Here is a 26,151-nt window from a genome sequence, read left to right as displayed (position 1 = left end):
GTATTGACTTATCATTCCTAATCAATTTTTCGAAAAAATTATGATTTGGACAATTAGTGCAGCCCTCTTTCTATTTCGACGACAGCTTTGATTCATCAGGTTGGGTAGTTTTTTTTTTTTTTTTTTTCTTGGGCTTTATGAATAATAGAATGTTTATTGGTATAAAGTATTTCATTTGCATTAACCCAATATACAACAAGTAATAGGTAGTAAATCAAAGGCAGTATATTATCTTGTAATAATAGGTAAGAAATCACTTATTTCATGTACATTGTAAAAGAGTCACTTAAAGGGTGATTTTTTTTCATTACGGCATATGCATTAAAGCACATGAAGTTATTTAACCACTTGTGCTAAAAACATAGCATCTCGACGTGCCACGCATTTCGAGATGCTTTTGTCTCAAACCGTGTGCAAAAATGAAAATAATGTGGTGCACATGTCGCCTAACAACAAGATTGTTTATTTCTCGAGTTACAGCTCTGGATTGCACTTGGTGTAAATGAGTATTATATCGCTTGTTATATTGTAGCGCATGGCACCGTAACTGTGAAGTTTAGTCGTCGTGCAAGTGGTTAATGGTTTAAAAAAAAATTTAGTAAATTATTTTTCATTAATTTAAAATGACAGTATTTAATTTTATTTGTAAATATTAGATGCATATTCATAGTTAATTTAACCTTAGTATAAGATTAAATGTGCTTTCCTTAAAAATAAATTCATTTTATTATAAATTAAAATTTAAAAGCTTGTTACTGATTATATTTTAGGGGAAAATATTGCATGCATAATTTATTTATTATATTAAAGATGTTTCATTTCAGTAATGGATGGTTTAAATAAATTTAAGGTTATGGAAAATATTTTCATAGAGATATATTTTTTTTTTCCTTTATGAGGTCACATTTATAAAATTCTGATTTATGCACATGTCTGAAAACCTTTTGCCATAATTTCTTATTTACTACTATTCTCATAATAAGAATAATGTAATACAGTCAAAAGTCGTTAATCCGGACTCGTCGGGACTTCGGCGATTCCGTATTATCGATTTTTCCGGATTATAGATCATCAGTTTAAACTGGTAAGATGGCATGCAGAAATTATAAAATTAAAAATATGAAACCGTAATTTATGAAATAAAGAATAATTATGATCTAAAGGGTATCAAAATTTAAAAAAAAAGCTTAATATTTATTTGTTTACTTTATTAAACATTTCTTTCAATGTAAGTTGTTTAAGTTGCTTTGTTTTTTATGTGATAATACTTTCTCTTTAATCCTATAAACAGACATAATTTCTTGTTCAGTTACAAAGTTCCGCTGTTCAAGTCCTATAATTGCTGTGTTGAGAATACCGACTAATTTGTCAATCGAAATTCTTTCGTATCGAAGGAAGTGACCACTGTGTCACTTTCTTCGCTATCGGAAGCGAATTATAATGAAGAGGAATTTGATTTAAATCATATCAAAGACAGAGTACATCGAGATGAAATACTACATTTAATAAGGAATTATAAGCCAAATAAAATAAAAACATCTGCCCTGAAGATAAGGATAGTGCTGACAGATCAACTTCCAGTTCATTGTGCGCCCCGACGTCCCCCCCCCCCCGCATGCAGAGCAGCGTGAAATTGATAAACAGATTTCGGAATGGTTAGATAAACAAATCCATTATCCTTTATCCATTTATTGCAGCAATTCCTCTTAAGCATTTGTTTAATGGACTTCAAAATATACTTTCGCTTTGTAGATCCTTTACATATTAGTGAATATATATCGGAAATTCTATTTGACATAATCGAAAGTTCAAGCTTACTTTTATAAAATTGCTCTAACAGTCTTCAAAAAATAATAAGCCGGATCCAATTCGAAGATTAAGGAACAACGCGATCTGCAACATTAACTGAATTAGATAATTTTAGCTTAGCTTATACTGTCCGTCAGGGGCATAGCTAGAGTTTCATGCGCCCGGGGACAATTGAAGAATTTGCGACCCTTTCTGTGTGCCAAGAATATAAAACGTTTCATTAAAAAATTTCGTAGCATGAATTCGGCGCCCCTTGAACGCTGCGTTGAACGCTGCGCCCGGGGACAGATGTCCCCCCTTGCCTCACCCTAGCTATGCCACTGCTGTCCGTTATACATTAAACGCGCATGCGTAAACGTATTTTGGGCATGCGCACACTCATATTCGTGCCGTAAAAGTGTTATGCGCAAAAAGTCTGTAGCTTTGAGGTCCGGATTATGGGTGTCCGAATTAACGACTTTTGACTGTATTTACAATAAACAGTTTCATTCTGAGATTACTATTTAAAAATGTAGGCATGGAAAAATTAAAAGAATTCCATTTCTTGTAATTCTCAAACATACTAAAAATTATCAGTAATTAGGAATATTTAGTTTCTATATGCGTATTGGAGGGAAGGGTCTATATGCGTATTGGAGGGAAGGGTTTCTTTGATGGATTTATCAATACTTCTTAATTTTTCTATTATCCCATAGAAAAGTTTTCCATACAATCGAAAGAAATTAAAGAATAAAAGGACAATTTATAGCCCAGACAGGTAATTTGGCCAGAAGAGCTATTAATTTCATTTTGGCACTTTGCGTTGTCTGCTATAAAATGGCGTTTTGCTTTTAAAATTGTTGCCACCAAATAGTGAGCCCTGCATTATATTTAAAGAGATTAAATATTGAAAAATCTTCATGAATGTATGTATGTTTCTGGCATTGTGAAAAAACAACGGTACCTATAGACATTAAATTTTGAATAATGTAGTCCTCCACTCGAATATGGGCATCTGGATACCCAAATTTGGAATTCGATTTATTATCTATTTCATATTTTGTAAAACTTTTAACAAATTTTTTATTAACAAACTCAACAAGTTCAAAGTGAGCAATGGCAACACTGTACAGGGGAAGGTGGAACATTTTTATTTCCAGTGCGCAAGATTGTATATCACAAATTCTAAAGATATGCTCTTGTTAAATTATTTTGTGATATTGCTGTTGAATTGAATTTTATGGTTTAAGTGCGAAGAACATGATATTTAATAAATAAAGGTAACATGCAGAACTTTAAAAAAATGCCTCTTTGAGTGCAATATAAATTCTGAAAGCTTTCAGATTTTTTTAAATTAATAATATCTTTTATAGAGATTTTTCTTAGCCTAAAGGGCATTAGCTCAGAAGGGCTATTAATTTCGCTTTGGCATTTTGTTCACTGTAAGTGTCGTTTCACTTTTGAAATTGTTGCCACCAAATATTAAAGTCCTATGTTATATTTTAAAGAAATTAAATAATGAAGAATCCGTGTAAATGTATATATGTTTCTCACATTGTGATAGAACAAAGGTACTTAGAGTCCTCAAATTATGAATAACGTAATCGTTCATTGAATATGGGCATCTGGAATCCCAAATTTGGAATTTGAAATTTGTTTTCTAAAGATATTCTCATTTTAAAATTACTTTGTCATATTTCTGTTGAATTGAATTTTATGGTTTAAATGTGAAGAACATTATGTTTAATAAATAAAGGTGGCACACAAAACATTAAAAAAACCACCCCTTTGGGGCATAATGTAAAATCTGAAAGGCTTCAGACTTTTTTTTTTTTTTTTTTTTTTTTTTTTTTTTTTTTTTTTTTTGCGTGTGTGTGTGTGTGTGTATGTGTGAGAAACAACATAGTAAGAGTTCTGTATGCAAAGAATATATCTGTTAGACTAGTTAATTTTGATAAGCAAAGGACTGAAATAGAATGACATATTTAAAAACCTTTTTATTGATAAAACTTATTTTGAAAACAAAAACATTGTTATGAAAAATAAGAACAGCACTTTTGATTTAAAGTGTCCATTAGTCATGAACATTATCAAGATATGTTTGTACAGGTTCTTATCTTTATACCAGTGTATGCACATGAATTTACATCAGTAAGAATCAAATAATGTATTGCTTGTACCACAGTACTGTTTCTTAGTAGGTGCTTATGTCATCCTGTACAAAATGTTTTGATGAATATTGTCCTACAGTGAAATTGATCATGAAGGATCTAATTTAATATGAATCTCTGAGAATTTTCTTTTTCTATTTTTTCCTTCTCCCCCCCCTTTCTGTTAATTTGCTTTAAATAACATTCATTCTCGAATGAGTATGTGCAGTTCAGCAACAAATATGTATCAGTAGTTGCCTAGAGAGTTAAGTTTACCATCTTTAAAGGTCTGTTGAGTAAAGCATCAAAATATTACTAACTTTTTTTTAAATACTAGAAAAATGTTCAAGTATTATTTTATATTATAGGTCATGAATCACTTTGCTGCCCATGTCATAAGACACTGACAAACATACTTCAGAAGATTCAGTCTGAAATCTCAGAGCACACAGAGATTTTAAATGCCTTATTAGCAACAAATAAAGATGCAGTAATAAAATGTGCTCCAAAAAATCTTCCAGTAGACTTGCCAACTTCATCCATAAATGACTTGGAAGTTCTGGATCGCTATCTATCAGATGAAGCATCATTTAATGCCTGTGTAAGTCATTTTAAATATCTTGTTATCATTTGAAAAATTTGCATTAATATTTTTCAGCCAGTGATTTTTTGTTCATTTGATATACAATAGTTTTTTTTTTTTTTTTTTTTTTTTTTTTTTTTTTTTTTTTTAAATTTTGCCTCAACTGTTAAATAGTATATTTTTATATAAATAAATATTATGTCATCCCAAAAATATTGGAAGTTTTTTACTGTAAATATTTAAGAAGCAATATGGGAAGGATAGAAAATTTTATCAAATTACATTGCACTATTTTATTCAACTTTTCTAGTGTCTCTCTGAGAATTGAAAATTTTCTTGTCAAAGAAAGCTTTTGATTTATTCATAGAGCAGTTATCAAAATGTTGTTTGACATTCTGCAAAAGAAATGAACTCCAGGCCATTCAGAAAATTTTGAAATGACCTAATAAATTTAAATCTGATGGGCCAATGTTAGTTGAATATGATCAGGGAACCAAAATGTTCCAGCTGTACTCAGTTAGTGTCTCAACTAAGCTTTCATTGAAACTAAGCTGGGCATGGATGTGATGAAATATAACTTCTGATGAATTGGTTATTTCTGGTTTCTTTGTCTCATTTCTGCTTTTAGAACTGCCATCTTCAATGAGTATCTCTTTTAATTGATGATCTGATTAGATGGCAACAGCTGATAATAAATTACTGTTTTTATAGTCCAGTTATATACCAAGCATCAGTCACTTTCTTGAAATGAAGTTAACCTCTGGAAGTCTCTGAAAGAGGTTCATTTGATTCATCTGATAATCTTTTTCTTGTAACACGATTATATAATACTTCTGATATCTAGTGATCAGCCTTAAAAAAAAGGAGTTCTTTCACTTCATTTCAAAATACAGTTGCATGCTGAAATTTTAGCAGGCATATTCTTGCCATATCAGAGTGGGTGTCTGCACATTATACAGTCAAAAGTCATTAATTCGGACACCCATAATCCGGAATGATCTATAATCTGGACCTTAAAGCTACAAACTTTATGTGCATGCGTCGTTTTGACGCATGCGCGTAAGACCTTTATGGCTGCGAATATGCGTGTGCGCATGTGCAAAATATGTTTACGAATGCGCGTTTAATGTATAACGGACGGTTTAAGCTAAGCTAAAATTATCTAATTCAGTTAATGTTGCAGATCGCGTTGTTCCTTAATCTTCGAATTGGATTCGGCTTATTATTTTTTGCAGACTGTTAGAGCAATTTTATAAAAGTAAGCTTGAACTTTCGATTATGTCAAATAGAATTTCCGATATATATTTACTAATATGTAAAGGATCTACAAAGCGAAAGTATGTTTCGAAGTCCATTAAACAAATGCTTGCAATGTGGAATTGCTGCAATAAATGAATAAAGGGTAATGGATTTGTTTATCTAACCATTCCAAAATCTGTTTATCAATTTCACGCTGCTCTGCGTGTGTGTGGGGGGGGGGGACATTGGGACGCACAATGAACTGGAAGTTGATCTGTCAGCACTATCCTTATCTTCAGGGCACATGTTTTTATTTTATTTGGCTTATAATTCCTTACTAAATGTAGTATTTCATCTCGATGTACTCTGTCTTTGATATGATTTAAATCAAATTCCTCTTCATTATAATTCGCTTCCGATAGCGAAGAAAGTGACACAGCGGTCACTTCCTTCGATACGAAAGAATTTCGATTGACAAATTAGTCAGTATTCTCAACACAGCAATTATAGGACTTGAACAGCGGAACTTTGTAACTGAACAAGAAATTATGTCTGTTTATAGGATTAAAGAAAAAGTATTATCACATAAAAAACAAAGCAACTTAAACAACTTACATTGAAAGAAATGTTTAATAAAGTAAACAAATAAATATTAAGCTTTTTTTTATAAATTTTGATACCCTTTAGATCATAATTGTTCTTTATTTCATAAATTAAGGTTTCATATTTTTAATTTTATAATTTCTGCATGCCATCTTACCAGATTTAACTGATGATCTATAATCCGGAAAAATCGATAATACGGAATCACCGAAGTCCAGAGAGTCCGGATTAACGACTTTTGACTGTAGTGGCTTATGTAGCCAAGTTTTAGAACAAACATTTTTCGTGAAGTTTTTCAGTTACAGAATAGATATTCCATTCTACATGTAGTTTTTTGCAAAAATACTCAAACAATTTTTTTCTTATTGTGTAAAAATGGGCTAAAAAAGACTGAATGGAAAGAATATTTTTGTCATTGAGATTGCATATAATCAGTTTGGAATGCATTTTACATTGTCTGAAAAATTGTCAAACTTTTGCTTATCAGATATGGGTAAGTCTTCCTAGGTTTAGAAAATTAATATTATTGTTTTTTTTTAAAAAGTCTAAAAGTTCCTTATACTGTTTTATCACTTCAGTTATCATAAAGCAAAGTATATATAAAAAGGATTGTAATTTATATCTGCCTTCTGCGTCATTCCTATTTTAAAAAATTCTATTCAGATTTTATTATTTTTTTAGCACTTTATTTCACATGTTATACAAGTAAATTAGTTCAGATAGTTGAATATCCAATATAATGACTGTTGCGTAACTGCTCTCGTACAGTAATATTATTTGATATCCTGTTTAACATTTTTATTTTAGTTTAATATTTTGGAAACAATGTTGTTAAAAATTTGATAGCAACTGTTAAGAAAAAAACGTTTTCTTTTTGAGTTGATGGAATTCAGATAATGTCCCTTTTTCTTTAGCTGAGAGTAAAAGGAGATAAAATTCTTTCTATGTAAATAAATCACTGCGTTGATGTTGAGAAAATTCTTGTTCCTTTCAAGAAGAAGCACATTAAATTTTACAGATAAGTGAACTATTTCCTTTGCATTTCATTAAGTAAAATACATTGATTATTACAGGTCCATAGATGGTAAATTTAAATTATCCGAACAATTATGTTAATTTTATTTATATTTTTATTTTTTTCCCTTTAACTATGACCTTTGCTGCTTACCCAGATAATTATTTTCCTAATTTTAATTAAAAGATGTAACTAAAATTTGTTACAAATTTCTCAATTTTTATTAATAATTATTTTTACAGGTATCATATTTTACAGTATATGGTGGACCAACATTGACACATGTTGTAAAAAATATTTTAAAGCACATTTTGACAGATGAACTTGCGAAAGAACATAACATGAAAGGTAGAGGGGAAAAGAAAGCATTTGAAAGTTATTCAAACATGTGCACAATGATATATTGTAAGTTTGGCTGTATGAAGTTTATCTTTAAGAAATGAAGAATTAAGTATATCTAAAACTAAGATAGTTTTTAAATTAATCAAAATAATTCTAATCTTTTATTTTTAGTTCCATTTATTCGAATATAAGAAATTTCCTTTCATTATGACTTTCTTATTCTTTATATATCTGTGTATTTCAGGCTATAACAAGATTGATGGCTATATTTTTAAGTGGTCATAGAATATGGCAAAAGTAACGATTTTTGCACTACAATGCATGGTAGAATGTGAAATGGGAAGAGGAAAACACAGTAAATATGAAGAAAATTGAAAATAAAAAGTCCGTGTTCATGGAGTATTAACAAGTATCATAATTATTGATATTTACAAGAATTGTTAAATGAATGACTACCAACTGCAAAACAAGCATCATAATGATGATGAAGTAGCAATGATCTGTAGCAATCATCAAAATTCTGGAAACAAGATCCTTGGAAGGGTCAGTTTTCATCGTGTAAATGAGATCTGTTGTCATTGTGATAAATGTATTGCAGCTGATCTTTCATTTGAACATTTCTTGTAAATATGAAACGTTATTTTTTGCATATATTTGTAATTAAAACAACTGTTCATTCTCCATATTCTTCCTACCTGCTGTGTTTCGGTGTTTATATTTCACATTTGACCTTGCAGGATATTAAAAAAAAAATTTTTATTTTGCCGAGTTCTGTCACTCCTTAATGCTGTGATGATAAACCTGCTATAATAAAAGCTAATTCATTTGACAAAATAGTGGCCATAGTTTCTAGCATGTAATTAGGCTTTGGGCCCTGTTGTTATGCATATGCATGTGTTATATATATGTGAGTGTTTAAAAAGATTGCACAATTAAGTATCTCTTGAACTCATTATCCTTGTTTAAGAAGTGAAACAACTTTCTTGGCTATGGTGTTTGGCCAGTTTCTAGCATGTATTATTAGGGTTTAGGCCTTGTTGTTATACATATGTATATGTTATATAGGGTGATTCTAAATTTTTTTTGCAAATTAAGAGGGGTGATAGTACTCATCCAGATGAACAATAATTACCATTGACCATAAGGTTGCATTCCACTCTGAGAGGTAGAAAAGAGGAATATTAGAATTCCAACCTGAACTTATAACAGTGTTGGAAGAGCGAACAAACGAGTCCAAAAGTTGCACAATCAGTTTAGTGAAAAACTCACAGAGAGTGCACAAAGGGATAAAACCGAAAAATTGGCTTTTGAGTGTTAATTCAAGTTCAGACTTTGATGGCAAACACTCAAATGCACATCTTTGGTTGGCAAGGTATCAACCTCGCAATTATCTAAATTATTAGTTGCAACAAGTTAATTATCTAAATTATTAGGGGGAAATTATCTGTTAGAGGAAAAAACTGGTGGTAGCAATTCCCCCCCCTTCACCATCTTCTGTCCTGTCCTCCTGGACTTGCTGTGCTTTCATTCTACTTGAAGCACTTTTCTATGGGACACGAAGTTCTGACAGTGGGAACACAGCATGACCTTTTCATGCTAATCTCAGCATACAGCGGAAGTTGGAATTAGTTGATAATATTTCGCCCTTGATTAGTTAATTAACTTGTTGCAATTATTTGCAAGGCTGACACCTTGCCAACCAAATATATACATTTGAGTGTTTGCCATCAAAGTCTGAGCTCAAATTAACACTTGAGTGCCAAGTTTTCGGTTTTATCCATTTTGTGCACTCTCTGTGAGTTTTTCACTAAACCGATTGTGCAGCCTCGTTCATTCGCTCTCCCAACACTTGTAAGTTCAGGTTGGAATTCTAATATTCCTTTTTTCTGCCTCTCAGAGTGGAATGCGACCCTTTTTTATATGGTAATTATTGCTCATCTGGATGAGTACTATCACCCCTCTTAATTTGTAAAAACAATTTAGAATCACTCTGTATATATGTGAATGTTTAAAAAGATTGCACAATTATATATCTCTTGAACCCATTATCCTTGTTTAAGAAGTGAAACGACTTTCTTGGCTATGGTAATGTGTGTGGTCATGTGACCTTTTCTAGTAGAAATGTGTAACATTTAAATTTTTATATGATCTAGTTGCAGGCAAAATTCCACTATGTAAGTTGTGGTTTATCCAAATAAAAGTCTTTTAGAAAAATAAAATAGAAATTGTTCCATAATATGCAAAGCTGAAGAATTCAAGGTTTGAATTCTCGAAATTTTGAGTTTAGGTTCCGAATTGGCTGTCATCAACATTATGCAAGCTATGTGACATAAATTAATCTAGAAATGGCACAGTCCAGAAAAGTTATCATTTTTAGAATACAGAGAGGAAATATGCTAATTAGGAATGAGGAATTAAAAGGTAATTAGTCATTATTCAAATGCTCATTATAGTCATAGGCCTAAATTAATGACTAATCTTTCAGGAGATATTCAAGCTTTCTGAAATACATTGTATATACAATAGGATTCATAAGCTCAAAAGAAACTGAGTCATAATTTCTAATTTTTTATTATTAAAAAATGTAAGTTTTTCCATCTTTAAATTTTTTTATAGCAATTAACTTGTGAATGGCTGTACTTCAATCATGTAGTACCAGTGAATCTGCTCAGTATACATTATCTCCTGAACAGCCAGTCCTAAACTTTCAGATCGTACAAATATATGTAAGTGGATGGAGAGTTAGAAACTGCAGCCATGAGTTTTTAAGTGATAAGAGTTATACTACTGAAACATATTCATTTCCAAAATAAGACTCTTTCAAAGCAACACACTTCTGCTAATGCTTATATAAATCTTTAAAGCCCACTTGTGACCCATTATCCCCATTCTTAAAGTTGATGTTATTCCTAATACAGTCAAAAGTTGTTAATCCGGACTCGTCGGGACTTCGGCAGTTCCGGATTATCGATTTTTCCGGATTATAGATCATCAGTTTAAATCTGGTAAGATGGCATGCAAAAATTATAAAATTAAAAATATGAAACCGTAATTTATGAAATAAAGAACAATTATGATCTAAAGGGTATCAAAATTTACAAAAAGAAAAAGCTTAATATTTATTTGTTTACTTTATTAAACATTTCTTTCAATGTAAGTTGTTTAAGTTCTTTCGTTTCATGTGATAATACTTTTCCTTTAATTCTATTAAACAGACATAATTTCTTGTTTAGTTACAAAGTTCCGCTGTTCAAGTCCTATAATTGCTGCGTGGAGAATACCGACTAATTTGTCAATCGAAATTTTTTCGTTTTCAATAACTTGTGTGTCACTTTCTTCACTACCAGAAGCAAATTATAATGACGAGGAACTTGATTTAAATCATATCAAAGACGGAGTACATCGACATGAAATACTACATTTAGTAAGAAATTATAAGCCAAATAAAATAAAAACATCTGCCCTGAAGATAAGGATAGTGCTGACAGATCAACTTCCAATTCATTGCATGCCACGATGTTCCCCCCCCCCCGCACCCCACCAAAGCGTGAAATTGATAAACAGATTTCGGATTTCGAAACATACTTTCGCTTTGTAGATCCTTTACATATCAGTAAATATATATTGGAAATTCTATTTGACATAATCGAAAGTTCAAGCTTACTTTTATAAAATTGCTGTAACAGTCAGCAAAAAATAATAAGCCGGATCCAATTCAAAGATTAAGGATCAACGCAATCTGCAACATTAACTGGATTAGATAATTTTATCTTAGCTTATACTGTTTGTTATACATTAAACGCGCATGTGTAAACGTATTATGCGCATGCGCACATGTATATTCGCAGCCGTAAAGGTCTTACGCGCATGCGTCAATACGATGCATGCGCAGAAAGTTTGTAGCTTTGAGGTCCGGATTATGGGTGTCCGAATTAACCACTTTTGACTGTAACAACTTTAGGCTTTGGCTGTTCTTCAGATGTCCTTTATTCAACCAACTTTGTAAATCTGAGCTCTTCTATATTCCAGAACTGATGTCTCATAAGTCAGCATACCATCTTAAGAAGCAGCATAGAGCGAGATCAGACAAGAGTTGTATGGAAGGATAAAATTGCTTGTTTTAGCAAGAAAATCAGTAACTAGAAGTGACTTTTGAGCAAAATTGCTTTGTGTGATAGATAATTACTGATGCATACAAATTAGAAGGTAAGATTTGATATGAAACAGTATCTCTGATGTCAAAAAGCACCTATGGCATAATCTTACCTTTGCTGTGATTTTATGAAACCTTTTCTTGGATGATGCCCATTTGCTATGTGGATTGAATAGAAAGCATTACTTTTCATTTCTTATGATTTCTCTAAGTTCCTGAGAGGTTTTGTCAGTGGTAACTATAATACTATTTGCAATTTCCATACACAGAGCAAGCTTATTTTTCAATAATGCACATGGGACCATGTTTTGACTGATCTAGAACAAAGATCATGTGCTACTATCAATTTTCATGTTATCATTGATTTCTTTGCCTTGATGACCATTTTCTAAATCTTTTGTTAGGTATGGCAACATGTGAAATGTTTTCTTCATTTTGTATCAGTGCTGGGAATCTTTCCTAATTGCCTTTGACACATTCTGTAAAACTGTCAGAAATACCAATAACTTTTGAGCCGCTTGGAGTGTTTTTACATAAATCTGCTTCGGCATTTCAAAGGTTACTATTGAGCATTATTCAGATACATATCTTAAATTTTCAGACTATTTATAGTGCAGTAATTGTAAAATTCTATATGATTTTAAAATATTTTTATGGTTTTTAAGTTATTTAAGTATTTAATTTAGTAATGAATAATTCATTATTAACTGCTCTAAAGCAAAATGATTGATGGAAAATACTTTGGGTTTAGATTGTGTTAATAATATTTGCTTATCATAATTTTGTATTTGTCATAATTTTGCTAAAGTTTTATCTTACAAGCTAATTTAAGTAGTGTGTGTGTGAAACACCTCATATTTGAATTATTTTAATGTTTTTGCTAGGTACTACTGTGAAAAATGCTCGATGCAAGAATGCCACTATTTCAGAAGTCATGAAGATTATTCAGCTGTGGCTACAACATTCACCAGATCGTTTAAAACTAGCAGGAAAAATTTAAGGTTAGATTTTTTACATATCTGAAAAGAAAAGCTAAATATAATTATTTGTTAAGTTTGATATTAAAAACATGTAAGAATCACTATCAGTTTTAAATGATTTTATGTTGTAAGTATTGCCCTTTTTAGGAGAGAATATTATTTTTAAATTTTTAAATGAAAATCGGAGAAAATCAATAATATCTAATAAACAATGCTCATTATCTTTTGGTTAAGTTTAGATGTTATGTTTTGTACATCATAATTCTTTTCTGAATTTCTCCTAATGTTTGTAGGCAGAAATGTTTAAACACTGGTTATTATTTTTTTCCATGGATAATAATTGTGGCTAATTATCTCATTGTGTACTGTTTTATCTTTAGTAGATAAGGTATTTCTTGCACTGAATTTCTTTACAATTCATGTTTTTATGTTTTCCAAGGAAAAAAAATATTTAAAATTTTTGTTTCATTTAAGGATGAATGCAGGATAAGCATTCATTCTGAAGTATTCACCAGTATGCAAAAGTAACTACAGAAAGGGGGTGGGGAATGAAACTGTAATCGAAAGTCATACTTAATGTTAATTTGACAAGATGCTCACAATGTATATTATTGGCATTTTAATTGAAATTAATAATAACAAAAGAATTTCTGTTGTATTTATGAAATTGAAGTAAATGGAATTTTGATTTCATTGATTCTTTTATGATGTTTGCTGTGAATAAGACTTTTAGCTGTTTTAATTTATCTAATACATATTAAAATTATTAGGTAATGTAAGACTGCTAAGTTGTGCTACTAAATTAAATTATATATATAGTATGTATAATATATCACAATTTCATGTGCCTTGTAAAAATGAAGCATATTTATTGAATAATTTTTAGATTTAATGAAGAATTATGGATACCACATCGAAATTTCCATTACAAATTTCTTTCCCCCTCTTTGAATATTGGGTACTGTGTACATCTGTTATGAAATCATACATGAAAATTTACTGTTTCAAAATACATTTGTACAGTTTTTCTGTGATAAATTAAATTTCATTCTTATTTCTGATTGCATTCATGGCTGCTGGTCTGTTCATGTGATTCTTCAATACTTTTCAGTTTGATATGGAAGTCAAATATTTTAAATGCTGTGTATTTTTATAAGCAATGTTGATTTGTTATGAAATGATATCAATGTCTGTGTGATAAATTCAATAAAATTGTTGCTCACAAACACCATAAACTATATTCATTTATATTTTATTATGGGACAAAAATTTTACCAAAATATTTTCTTTATGTCTAAAAATGAGATTTTAAATATACATGGTCTGTGCTTCATCTTCCTTGTCAGTGAAATTAGTTAAAGAAGTATACATGTTAGCTATGATATTAATAAAACATCTCATCTGTATAATATGAAATATATTTTTTTCATAGGATGAGTGTTAATGTGTGTTAAACACTTTTCATATTAATGATTTTCAAGGTAAGGTTTACTGCAGTCAACACATTTCACACATTTCATCAAATATATATATATGTAAAATATAAAAAAAAAATACGATGGCTTTGCTCTACACAAACACGCAACCTCCAATTAACTTTCTGCAATTTAGGATCTTCCCCCTAATATCACAATTTCCATATATAGTACAAAGTCTATAATCCGGACCTCACAAACTAACGCATGCTCATAATGTATTTACGCATGCGCGTAAAGCCAGTAAAGTGTTTACCCATGCATGCTTCCGATAGTGAAGAAAGTAACAGAGAACATTATTGAAAATGAAAAAAATTTCGATTGACAAGTTAGTTGGTATTCTCGACACAGCAATTACAGGACTTCAACAGTGGAACTTTGTAACTGAACAAGAAATTATGTCTGTTTATAGAATTAAATAGAAAGTATTAGCACAAAAAACGAAGCAACTTAAACAACTTACATTGATAGAAATGTTTACTAAAGTAAACAAATAAATATTAAGCTCTTTTTTTGTAAATTTTGATACCCTTTAGATCATAATTGCTCTTTATTTCATAAATTATGGTTTCATATTTTTAATTGTATAATTTCTGCATGCCATCTTGCCAGATTTAAATTGATGATCTATAACCCGGTAAAACCCCTAATCCAGAATCGCCAAAGTCCCAACGAGTCCGGATTACGGACTTTGTACTGTATATATATATATATATATATATATATATGGTAAATATGACAGATGTATATACAAGAGTTGGGGCAAAAGTCATGGCAACTATTTTTTTCTTGTAGATATGTGAACGAATCACAAAACGTATATGTGTCGTGTGGAAGTTCTGCAGGCATAGTGCGTATGCAGAACAACAGATGGAACAACAAAGAACTGTGGTAGCGAGGGCTCTGTAATCAATCAGTTGGTGAGTGTCGTGCGAGATGGAAGTAACCCGTGTTGAGCAGCGCGCTTACATCAAAATAGCCGTTCTCCGGGGGAAAAATGCGATGTAATGTCACAGTGAATTAGTAGAAGCCCTTGGGAATAATGCGCTACCATATCATACAGTAGCATGGTGGGTAGGAAAATTTCAGCAAGGACGTGTGTCAACCAGTGATGAGCAACATTCGGGACGACCGGTGAGTGTGCGGACCAACTTGGCATGTGCCATCATCGAGCACCTCATGGATGAAGACAGACGATGGACATTATTGGAGTTAGATAGGACAAGTGGCATCGAAAAACGCACCATCCACAGGATATTGCATAATGAGCTACAGCTATGCAAAATCGTTTCGCGGTGGGTACCGCATGCACTGACGGAAGTTCAAAGGTGGTGCGCTATGCAATATGCTCTGACAACTTTGCACGCTGGCTACAGGACGGGGATCAATTCTTGTCACGAATAATTGCCATGGATGAATTTTGGGCCAAGGCATATGAACCAGAACTGAAACGTCAGTCCCCGGAGTGGCAACATCCTGGATCACCAAGGCAGTAGAAGGTCCGTCAGAATCCTTCTCCAGTCAAATTGATGGTGATCGCCGCGTATGATGTCAGGGGTGTCATTGTTTGTCACTCATGGTAGAACAGTGACCGCACAGTACTACAGGGACTTCCTGGTGTGACAAGTACGACATGGCGTTCGGGATAAATGTCCGGATCTTGTGTAAAATGCAATAATTCTGCACAACAATGCAAGACCACATAAAGTAGAGTGTGTACGGCAGATAGTCCGACATTGGAAATGGGAAGAATTGGATCGCCCATCGTACTCTCCTGACCTTTCGCCCTGTGACTTTGATCTCATTCCCAAGAGTAAGGAATCAATACGTGGTAGGCGGTTTGCAACATGATAGGACATTGCTAATGCTGTGCACCATCAGATGACCTGATTCACACATGGTGTGGCAAATGCTGAGGCTGATGTTATTTAGCGCCTCCCACATCGTTGGCAGCATATGGTGACAGTAGCAGGGGACTACATTGAGGGTCTTTAGGCCTAGGTTTGTCATGTCAATTTTATGTGTATTGTGTTATCATTCTTTTGCATGGTGAAGGCCATATTGCCCTGTATACTACCGTAATAAATTCGTGTGTTACGATATTTCAGTGCTATTCATTGTCCACACATGTAGTTAAGACCTTGTCCTTTCGTCTGTATATATCACATTTTCCAACTGGACTGGTATTTTCAAGAAAAAAATAGTTGCCATGACTTTTGCCCCAACCTACGTATATGTGTATGAAAAAACTGGGTATTCTCCAAATAGGCAATCTACATTACTTAACTGTGTAGTTACTATACAGATCAATAGGTGGCGCCACTAAAATCATTGTTTTACACATTTTTTCCTTATGCTATTTTATTCAAATTTCCATGATCAGATTTATTATTATTTAGTATTAATGATTTTTTATGTTTCGCAAAATATTTATTTCTTTTGCTGTGTTTTATGCTGCATATAAGGAAACTTTGAGTGAGCAAATAAAAGGGTGAATTTTTTTTTTTTTTAAATTAGATTAGCTGGTTTAAATATTTCAATGAATTACTTGATATTAATATAACTAAAAATGAGCCCCTGAATGTTATGGATGCAGATTATATCAAGAATTTTGCGCATATGGTGAATGAAACAGATAAGAGGTAAGAGAAAATACACCTCATTTTGTACTGCTATATTTAGTTATTTCAAAACCTATTTACAAACAATTTGTTGTAGAGTATTAAAAAAAAAAGATAATGAATTTAATAGAGATAAATTAAACACTGTTGCCACTCGAAATAACAGTTATTTCCCTTGTTTATTATTTCACTTCTGTGTAATGTAAATGTGAAAAAAAATTAATTTCTATTTGAGAGTAAATTGATAACAAAGATTTGAAGACAGCATTTTAAAAACTCTTCACAAATTCAATGGAAAAATTGTATGCAAAAGAAATGATAAGCATAAACATTGCTTTTACAAACAAAAGTGTCTGAAAAAGATGTGGCGCCATTTAGTATAAAACTGATTAGCTAACTAATGAAATCCAGTAGATCACCATTTGGGACAATACCAAAAACTGTAATAGATTCTGCAGTTATTTTCAAATATTTCCCAAGATAGTTGGATTAATAAACATATTTGCTACCAAAGAAAAAATTGAATCTTTCTTTGATCTGAATTTTTTAAAAATTCAAAATTTTTATTTGTTCAAATACAAATTCAAGTTATGGCTGTGTACGATAACGGTCTGATTGACAGGTTGTTGATGGCATTTTCTTGGTGCATTTATAGGCTTAATTTTGTATTTAACTCTAAAATCTATCTTTGATTAAAATCTAGTTAAAATTATATCCTATAGTTCTTAATCATAATTTCAACGTATTTCTGTATATAATAGTGCCCTATTTTAGATGGAATCTGCTGCAAATTAAACATTGTTTTGTTTGAATCCCCCCCTTAATCAGCATTTGATCACAATGCAGATCTATAACAAAACCATTGATTCTGCCTGATTTTGATGTTCTATGAAGGTAGTTGCGTGAAGGAGGTGATGCTCAATCTGTGGTGGCTGCCGTTCAGTAGCATTATATAAACAAAATTTCAACAGAATTGTTTAAATATGTTTAAAATATTTAATAATAGAACACTTTTCTTTACTTACATAATTACATATAAAACAAACTTATGATTTGATTAATTGCATAACGTTTTCCACTAGTGATTATAATCTTCATTAACTTGGACAATAATTCATTGAAAATAACTCCAGTTGAAGTGTGGCAGGTTTATAAAATAAATGAAAAACACAGCATATCAGTTTTAGGCAGTTATACACAGGTTGCTGAAACTAATTTTATAAAAACTTCCACATTCATTCATGACTAGACAAATAGCAGTTTATACGTCCATTCTTTTGTTTACACGAAACAGATACTTTCTTACAGTCTAAAAAAATGTGGTGGTATTTCGATTCCTGGAATTTTACGATCTTAAAACTTTCAGAACAGTTATTATTTAAACAAAATATGTATGGAAGTTGTTCAAATAATATTTTTAGAAAGATGACCATGTATATGATGTTTGCAATTTCAGCTTTCAAAATATTTTTTCTTAGCATTTTACTCGTAGATTTCCATTCATTTAACTGTCTTATGGCTTTACCTTGATACATCTCAGAATTAAAATGTGTAGATTTTTAATAAACACTCTCACATATGATTTAATAAGCATATACGCAATGACTGCACTGCTTATGTGAATAACCTTCTGTTAAGTATCTGAAAGGAAATTCACGTTTAGAAACTTCCCAGTATTCTATTAAGCTCTATTCACATTCAACAACATTTGAGGCAAGTCTGAGTGAGATATAGCTTTTTCTTCTAACGTTCAGAACAATTGAAGAAACAACAATTGTAATAGTTCACTCGCGTGAGAAAGATTCTCCTACAGAGTGCTGCCACTTAGCTCTAGCTTCTAATTCAACCCACTGAATACAGATAGTAATTTTACTCAAAAATAAAGTTGTAAGAAAAATTCCGGGTAGCTAGCTTCGAGTTGCGCACAATTGTTGCTGATGAACCCTTTAGATCTCTTCAAGAATCTCAGTCTTATAGATCCGTCATGTGGCCCGTATATTCTCGTCTAGGTTTATTGGGTGGAAATGTCTGGACAATGTTCTCTGCCGCAGTGGTTAATTCTTTCTCTAAATTATCTGTTTCTGTAATGTCAGGTAATGAGACTGTAGTTAGTTTTGTGTCATTAGGGCTTTGTGTAGTTGCCAAAATTGTGTCAATAAATTCTTCATTTTCTTCTTTAATTGTCTGCACGGCTGAATCTTTCTCGTCTGTTCTGCATAGTTCATATTTTGTAGTTTTGCCATTTGTAGATCTAAGAGAGCTGAACATGACTTTAATATCCTGCTTAGTCCAGCTATTAGATACACCTTCGTGGCTGTCATCCCTTCCGTCGCTTTGCTCCTCCTGAAAATAAAAATAAGGAACATTTTAAATTCTCAAGTATTATAAATCATATGGCAAATAAATCTCTGATTCTGTATAAATTTAATTTCAAAATACATAATTTCTTTAATAGAAAAGCATACCTATATAATCAGTAAGTCCATAAAAGTTACTACGATAAATTTATCAACTCTACAGTTTTATTTCATTACAAATATTATTGGCATTTTTGGAAATTTGATATTCATTTCAAATGCTGGAATTCTCTCTTTTCCTTTCTCGCATAACACACAGTGTATCCACAAAAGTTCTTACTGGGCCTTACGCATACAATCAAATATTAAAAACCCCAATTAGAGAACAAAGAACAGAATCAAAATATTAGAATATTTGAATGTCATTGAAACGTTATTATTAGTTGATAAAAAAATCTCTATACATCAGTCAATCAATATAATATGAGCTTCAGTCAATCAATACAATACGTTAGTTTTATCCAATGATTCAAAATACAAATTTTGATAACGCATAGAACCAAGTGGTTGAAAACTAATTGGATATCCTCTTGATAAAAATGTCTTAGAGATACGAGTTAAATATTATACAAATTAAAGATTAATTTCCATTTTCAGACTTTAAATTAAATTCATTTATCATCTTGTGGCTAAAAAACATTGTATTTGCAAAAATATCACAACTCTACTAAAAAGCGTGTACATTTTTAGAATGCTGTGTATTTCCTTCAGTTGATTTTTGAAAATTGTACAAAAGATGCCATTTAATATGATCGTGGTTAGTTTTAGCATTCTAGATATTGTTATCAGTTTGCCAAAATCTCGCCCATGTGTATACAAAAACATGAAAAATATATTGCTTCTCGTGATCAACAATTCAGTTAATATTGTTGTGTTCTACAAGTTCATGGATTTGGAGTAATTGATGTTAACAATTGATGAAGAATCAAAACACAATGTATTCGCCAGTAAGCTTTATTACACAGGACAGTTCCAAAGACACATTTACACTCATCGAAAAGCTATGACAAACACGCTGAAACAATCAGCAACATGGCCTTCAGGCTATAAGAAGACAGCTTCACAGCAAACCACTAAAGTACAGCACTTGACTTGGTCAGTCGCTGCCAAGCTCGGAACTCAAGACACATCTTTCTCCCATACATGTAAACCTTAACCTACCTTTGAGAATATTTCGAGAAAATTGCTAAAAATGTGTTCTATAATTCTCTGACTTTGTCTGTGACATATCACCAATTTAGTCGCCAAATCTGGCAACTCTATGTCTGCCATTGACTCATGCTGCTTAGCCGGAAGAATTCTTTCTCCACTTCCCTGGAGAAGCTATGTTTTCGACATGCTTTGCGGGAAAGCTATCTTACCATGCAGTCGCGGGGCATTTCCCAACAGTGATATTTATAACAACATGACAAACATTCAAGAGATTCCATTCAATAAGATTTTCATGCATATTTAACGTTCTGTATGAGCATAATATCTTGGGCCACCAGTGATGCTTGGATCTTATTTCGCATATGATAGGATGGAACCATGGAGGAAAACTAAATCTATCTTTAACCTACCTTTGAGAATATTCCAGAGAAAAACCGCTAAAAATGTGTTCTAGAATGTTCTCACTCTGTCTATAGGACATATTGTTAATTTTGTCGCCAGATGGGTGATTGTGCACCAAATCTGGAAACCCTTACCTGCCATTGACTCATGATACTCAGCCACATACTTCTTTTTCCACTCTGCCAGAGGAGCTTCGTTTTCGACCCTCCTTGTGGGGAAGCACATAAGCAAAATGTACACTACTAGGACAACAGCTTGAATTTGGTCAGTGACAAACCAGATAACTGTCACCATTAACTCCGCCTACAATGATGATGTCACTAGACCTGAAATTTGCTTTACTGACATTTTTCATAGCAGTTTTGTTTTTTTTTTTTTTAGTTTGCAGTTATGACCTTTGTTTTGAAAATTACCGCCACTGAACTTCCTGATTCATTTGAAAATGAGGTAGTGGAACCATTAGATGACACTGTTACAATAAGAAATAATTTGAAAATTATGGAATTATGGAAGATATCAACAAATGGATATGAAAATTTGCTCAGAAAACAAATACTCAATGGAAAACCAGAACTTCAAATCCAAATTGTGAACATCTTTATTTGTTCATAAGTACATAATCATTATTTATTCATTTCCTTATTTTCACAAATTTAAGCATGCCTAAATCATTATGCTATTGTTACATAATATATTGTGGCTTAATTTGCATAATTATCTAACAATTATGATTATATATAATTGTAACTTATTGGATTAAGATATGATTAAGTAATTTAGCAATAAACAGATTAAGCTTTTAACTTATAATTAATATTTAAATTTATTTAAATATTAATATATTAAAAATAAGTTTTCTATATAAAAGAATGTTTTGTTTTTACTTATGTTTAAAATGACAGTGTCAGGGAATATTTTTTCTAAAGTAAGGATCTTGTTTAGTTATGTTCGTAATGAGTAACTTAACTTGAAAAGATTATCTTACTAATTTTGTTTAAGACAGTTCTTTTAGTTTAAATAGACTAATATCATTCTATTAATTTAGTATTGTTCGAGACTTATGGTCTAGCTGCACCAGAAAAATAATTTAGTCCTTACTTGGAAAAAGACAAAACACTCTCACTTATTTTAGTTACTATTAATTGATAGTATATTGGTTTATTCTTCTTGACAAGACAATTAATTTACAGTCAATGACATTAACTACTTTTTCAGTACAGTGGAACCTTGAGAAACGAGTTGTTTCACATTGAGCTCATATAGCAAATTTCTCGTATCTAGAAACAAACTTCCCCATTGAAAACAACAGTAATCCAGTTAATCCATTCTGCACCCCCAAAAATATCAACATATAAATCAATTTTCCTAATAAATAACACTGGTAAATAATACCTGGTGTTTTTTTTTTTTTTTTTTTTTTTTTTTTTTTTTTTTTTTTTTTTTTAGAAGGCCCAGGTACAAATTCTTAGCCATAGTGCAAATGATAGCTTCCGACACCGAATTGCCTTTTAAGTGCTTCTCATTAATCCACATCAACAAAAGCTTCTCAACATCTTCTAGGAGTTTTGGACGGTGCCTGGATATAACAGTAACTCCTTTGGCCACATCAAGTTTCTTAACTTCTTTCTTCTTCTTCAGAATAATGCAGATCATCGATGTCCAGCAGCCGTAAGTCGTTGCCAATTCCGTCACTCTTACACCACATTTATGTTATCTATGATTCCTTTCTTATTTTCAGTGGCCATGGCTTCCTTTTTTTCTTTGCAGCACTATCTGAGCTAACAATCTTTTTGGGAGGCATGGCAAAGTAATTATTTTCATGTTAAATGTAAAAAATAATTAGCTTACAAGCGCACAGATTCTTAGATCAAAGAATGCTGAGTGATCCGACAAGGGAATTCCCCAAGTCGGGCCGGATTGAGAAACGCGCCATGCATGCCAACACTACTCGTTACTCGAGTCAGTACTCGTATTTAGAGACGAATTTTTCGCTGATACTTTCCTTGGATCTTGGATTTCTCATATATAGAGGTGCTATCTCAAGGTTCCACTGTACTTGAAATTTTCACTCGTTTTGTGTTTACTGTTTTTTGTGTTTTTCCAATTTAGGGTTTTTCTTTGTTGATTTTTAATGATTTTTACTGCAATAGAGGTCTAGATAATACTAATTAAAGTACTGACATTTTTTTTCTTCTCATAATTCATGGTTTTATTTTAATTTCTGTTCCTTGGAGACAATATAAGAAAAACTTTTTCTAGGAATAAATTATATATATATAACAATAAATTTTATATTTATGTTTAAAATATATAACTATTATAATTTTATTTATTAATAATGATTAATAACAAAATTATTAATTATTATTATGTACAATATATTGATGTTTGTTAATAATGATTTATAATAATTATACATAATTTATTAATATTTTATCTTCAATAAATTAATATAAAATCTGTATTTTTTTCCTTTAATTAACATTACTGATCGCTGGGAATTGCAGAAACTAAAGAAACTTAAACTGATAATCCCAATATTTTCAGAAAGCAATTTGCATCATAGTTCTCACAGGAAAATTGGTAGAAAAATGAGCTGAAACTGTGACTCAAAAAGTGCAGATTGTAAAGCTTTTGTGAAAATAATGATGAAGAAATACATAAGCTATGTAAGATGCAAGGATAAATTTGCCAGAGTAAGTTATGTATAGATTTAAGTTAGCTTTAAGTTTCTCTCATCCATAGCCAACTGACAAATGAAAAACTGTGACTTCCTTACATGCATTTTTAATAAAAATATGTCAATTGCAAGAGCACTTGGACAATCTTGTCTTTTTGAGGAGCAAAAATGTTTTGCTTTTTGCTTCTTCAAAATGTCATGCTTTTTACATTGCCATGTTTCTGTTCCATTTGATATAAAAGCAGACTTAAATTTATATTAACCTACTTTATCTTACTGTAGTTTTATGCATATAAAAGTCAGGTTGTTTCATAATTTGTGTTTTGTTTACTTTTATAATACATACATATATGTGTGAGTGTATAAGTACATATTTCTTACAATAACACTACTCAATCATCTGCCTGGAAAAACATCAGTAAGCTTGTTTGGGAAGCATTTTTTTAATAAAGCAGTGATAATTAGGTATTGTATTTCACCATACATTGCCCTTCTCACTTGGCATACATAGTCCATTCTCACCAACTGACTGGATCAAATTTTCAGTGAAGGATTTACGTATAAGCTACACAAGCTATATAGCTTAGGGAGCCCGCTTCAGGCATGAAAGTGCCCCCCCCCAAAAAAAATTAATAAAATATCAACCTTTTAATAGAAAAAGTATTAAACATATACATATAATTAAACTAAAGTAATACTTGTACTTACTATTTTGCTATTAATTTTATCTTCCACTTGTAAAAAAATATTTAAAAAAATCAGTAAATCACCAAGAGATTGTAATGAATTAACCTTCTTTAAGATGCTCTTTATGTAACTTAATTTAACAGTTGATACATGAATACTGTACACAACATTACAACACCTAATATACATATTTATGTTACATATTACTGCCCATTTTCAGGCAATGAAAAGTTTTAGAGATAATATATATTGGCTCAATCCTGATTAAAAAATTTTAGGGAAAAAGCTTTTTCTTTTTTGCTACTTTTGCAGCCAACTTTTCTAATTTCTGTTTGCGAGCTAGTCTCAATTTCTTTTCAGCAGCTTTTATACAATCCATTGATACTTGTTTATTTTCTGCAATGTTTAATTGCTTTTTTTTTTTAGATTCTCGCTCCTCCTTTTTTATCTCTAGCTCTTCTTTGTACAGTTTATGAGCATTCCTTAAATTTTTACATAGAGTTTTGTATACTGGAGAATGCAAATGGTCATCCCTTTTAAAAAATTCCAGAGCTGACTTATTGCAACTCAAAAATTTGTATTTTACTATTTGTATAGCGGACAATGTGTCTATACTCATGCGGCCACACCCCTTGTCTAACACACTGCTCATAGAACTAAAAGCCCTCTCAACTTGTGGCCCATGGAAACAACTTAAAATAGCTTTTACCATTTTGGATAAAGCTTGATAACTGCCATCTGCAAATACTTTGGTCCACCATTCATCAAGTCTCATTATTTTTCCATCTATATTTAATGGTAAAAGCTAATTTTTTATCAATTTGGTATTTATGCACTTCTAAATTATATGAAATTTTGTCTTCTTGTGTCAAAACATTCTGGATTAATTCAGGCAATCTTTTTAACTTAAGCAGGGTACTATGGTGATCTCTGGCTGTAGGATCAATTCCTGATATGCTTTTTAATAATGGGTTGTTCAATGGCAAAGTCTTCTGCAGATATTTTGCACAGCTGATGAAAGCTTCAGTGGAATTTTTAAAAAATTCTTTAACATATGTTTCCCTAAATCTTTTTGAAATAAGTGCAATTGTAGCTGCTCCTAAATGCATATTCTTTGGGGATAAAAGATGAAATTCATCTGCAATACCTAAAGTAAAAATTTCTGAGATAGATTTATTTTGGAGAAATTCTGACTTAATAAACAGTGCTAAAAAATCGATAGCTGCTTCTGCTCATCATGCAATTTATGTATTAAAGGCTCTTCTATTTGAAATAGACAAACATACTTTTTTAATAATGGCAATACAGACACATAAAATGGGTAATTAATTGCAGTTTTTTCCTGTCATAAAATAATTTTGAAATTATTCTCTTTTTTTTTTCGTTTCCTCCCATGATTTGTCAAATGCTTTTGCTGTAAATACCTGTGGATATCCTTAATACGTTCTCTGCTTTCATTGCTCAGATTTCTTTGTTTATAGATACTGCAACATATATTAAAATACAATAATCTGTCATGCTGATTTAAAAATCCATAATAAAAAATTGTTAAACAATCAAACATGAGTAAATTACTCAATGTAGCATCATATATGGACAGCCAGCGGTGTTTAATAAAATGTTCAATAGCAGTATATTTGACATTTTAAATCACACATATTTCCTCTAATTTTTCTTTTAAATCAACAGATAAGTTAAAATCATTATATATATCTCGCAGGTAATCTTCTACCCACCCACCAAGTGGTTTAGATAATACCTTGGATGCATTATGTATATGATGGCAAAAATCTCCATCAATATCTAACAAATGAGGAGCCTTCTCATTATGAACACCTAATAATAATAAACTCGTAATGAGAAGGCTCCTCATTCTAATCCAGACTTTGATCCTCTCATTATATTGCAAGAATCCATCAAAACA

The 26,151-nt window shown here is 31.4% G+C and overlaps 2 protein-coding genes across 9 annotated transcripts in view; one reads left to right on the top strand and one right to left on the bottom strand.

Annotated features, from left to right (window-relative positions):
• The window catches only part of LOC118204007 (uncharacterized), a 95,013-nt gene that overhangs the window by 14,437 nt on the left and 54,425 nt on the right, over positions 1 to 26,151 (top strand). For 2 of the 6 annotated variants that reach the window (XM_085814166.1, XM_035376326.2), the window contains exons 4-6: positions 4,307 to 4,539; positions 7,621 to 7,783; positions 12,758 to 12,874. In XM_085814166.1, coding sequence (XP_085670292.1) covers positions 4,307 to 4,539; positions 7,621 to 7,783; positions 12,758 to 12,873 — 512 coding nt within the window. In that variant the 3' untranslated portion in view covers position 12,874. Of the gene's footprint in view, positions 1 to 4,306; positions 4,540 to 7,620; positions 7,784 to 12,757; positions 12,875 to 13,739; positions 14,082 to 21,241; positions 21,473 to 23,407; positions 23,856 to 26,151 lie in introns of those variants that run through there. The other 4 variants (XR_004760702.2, XR_004760703.2, XM_085814165.1 and 1 more) reach the window with 4 other exon arrangements.
• The window catches only part of LOC118192481 (uncharacterized), a 101,151-nt gene continuing 92,922 nt past the window's right edge, over positions 17,923 to 26,151 (bottom strand). For all 3 annotated transcript variants that reach the window (XM_085814162.1, XM_085814161.1, XM_085814163.1), the window contains exon 6: positions 17,923 to 19,292. In XM_085814162.1, coding sequence (XP_085670288.1) covers positions 18,921 to 19,292 — 372 coding nt within the window. In that variant the 3' untranslated portion in view covers positions 17,923 to 18,920. The remainder of the gene's footprint in view (positions 19,293 to 26,151) is intronic.

Source organism: Stegodyphus dumicola, chromosome 3, assembly GCF_044657685.1.
Source record: "Stegodyphus dumicola isolate Sdum_Otavi_A_Nest chromosome 3, ASM4465768v1".
Classification (NCBI taxonomy): Eukaryota; Metazoa; Arthropoda; class Arachnida; order Araneae; family Eresidae; genus Stegodyphus; species Stegodyphus dumicola.
The sequence above is the reverse complement of the archived record's forward strand: the minus strand, read 5'-3'. Positions and strand labels throughout refer to the sequence as shown.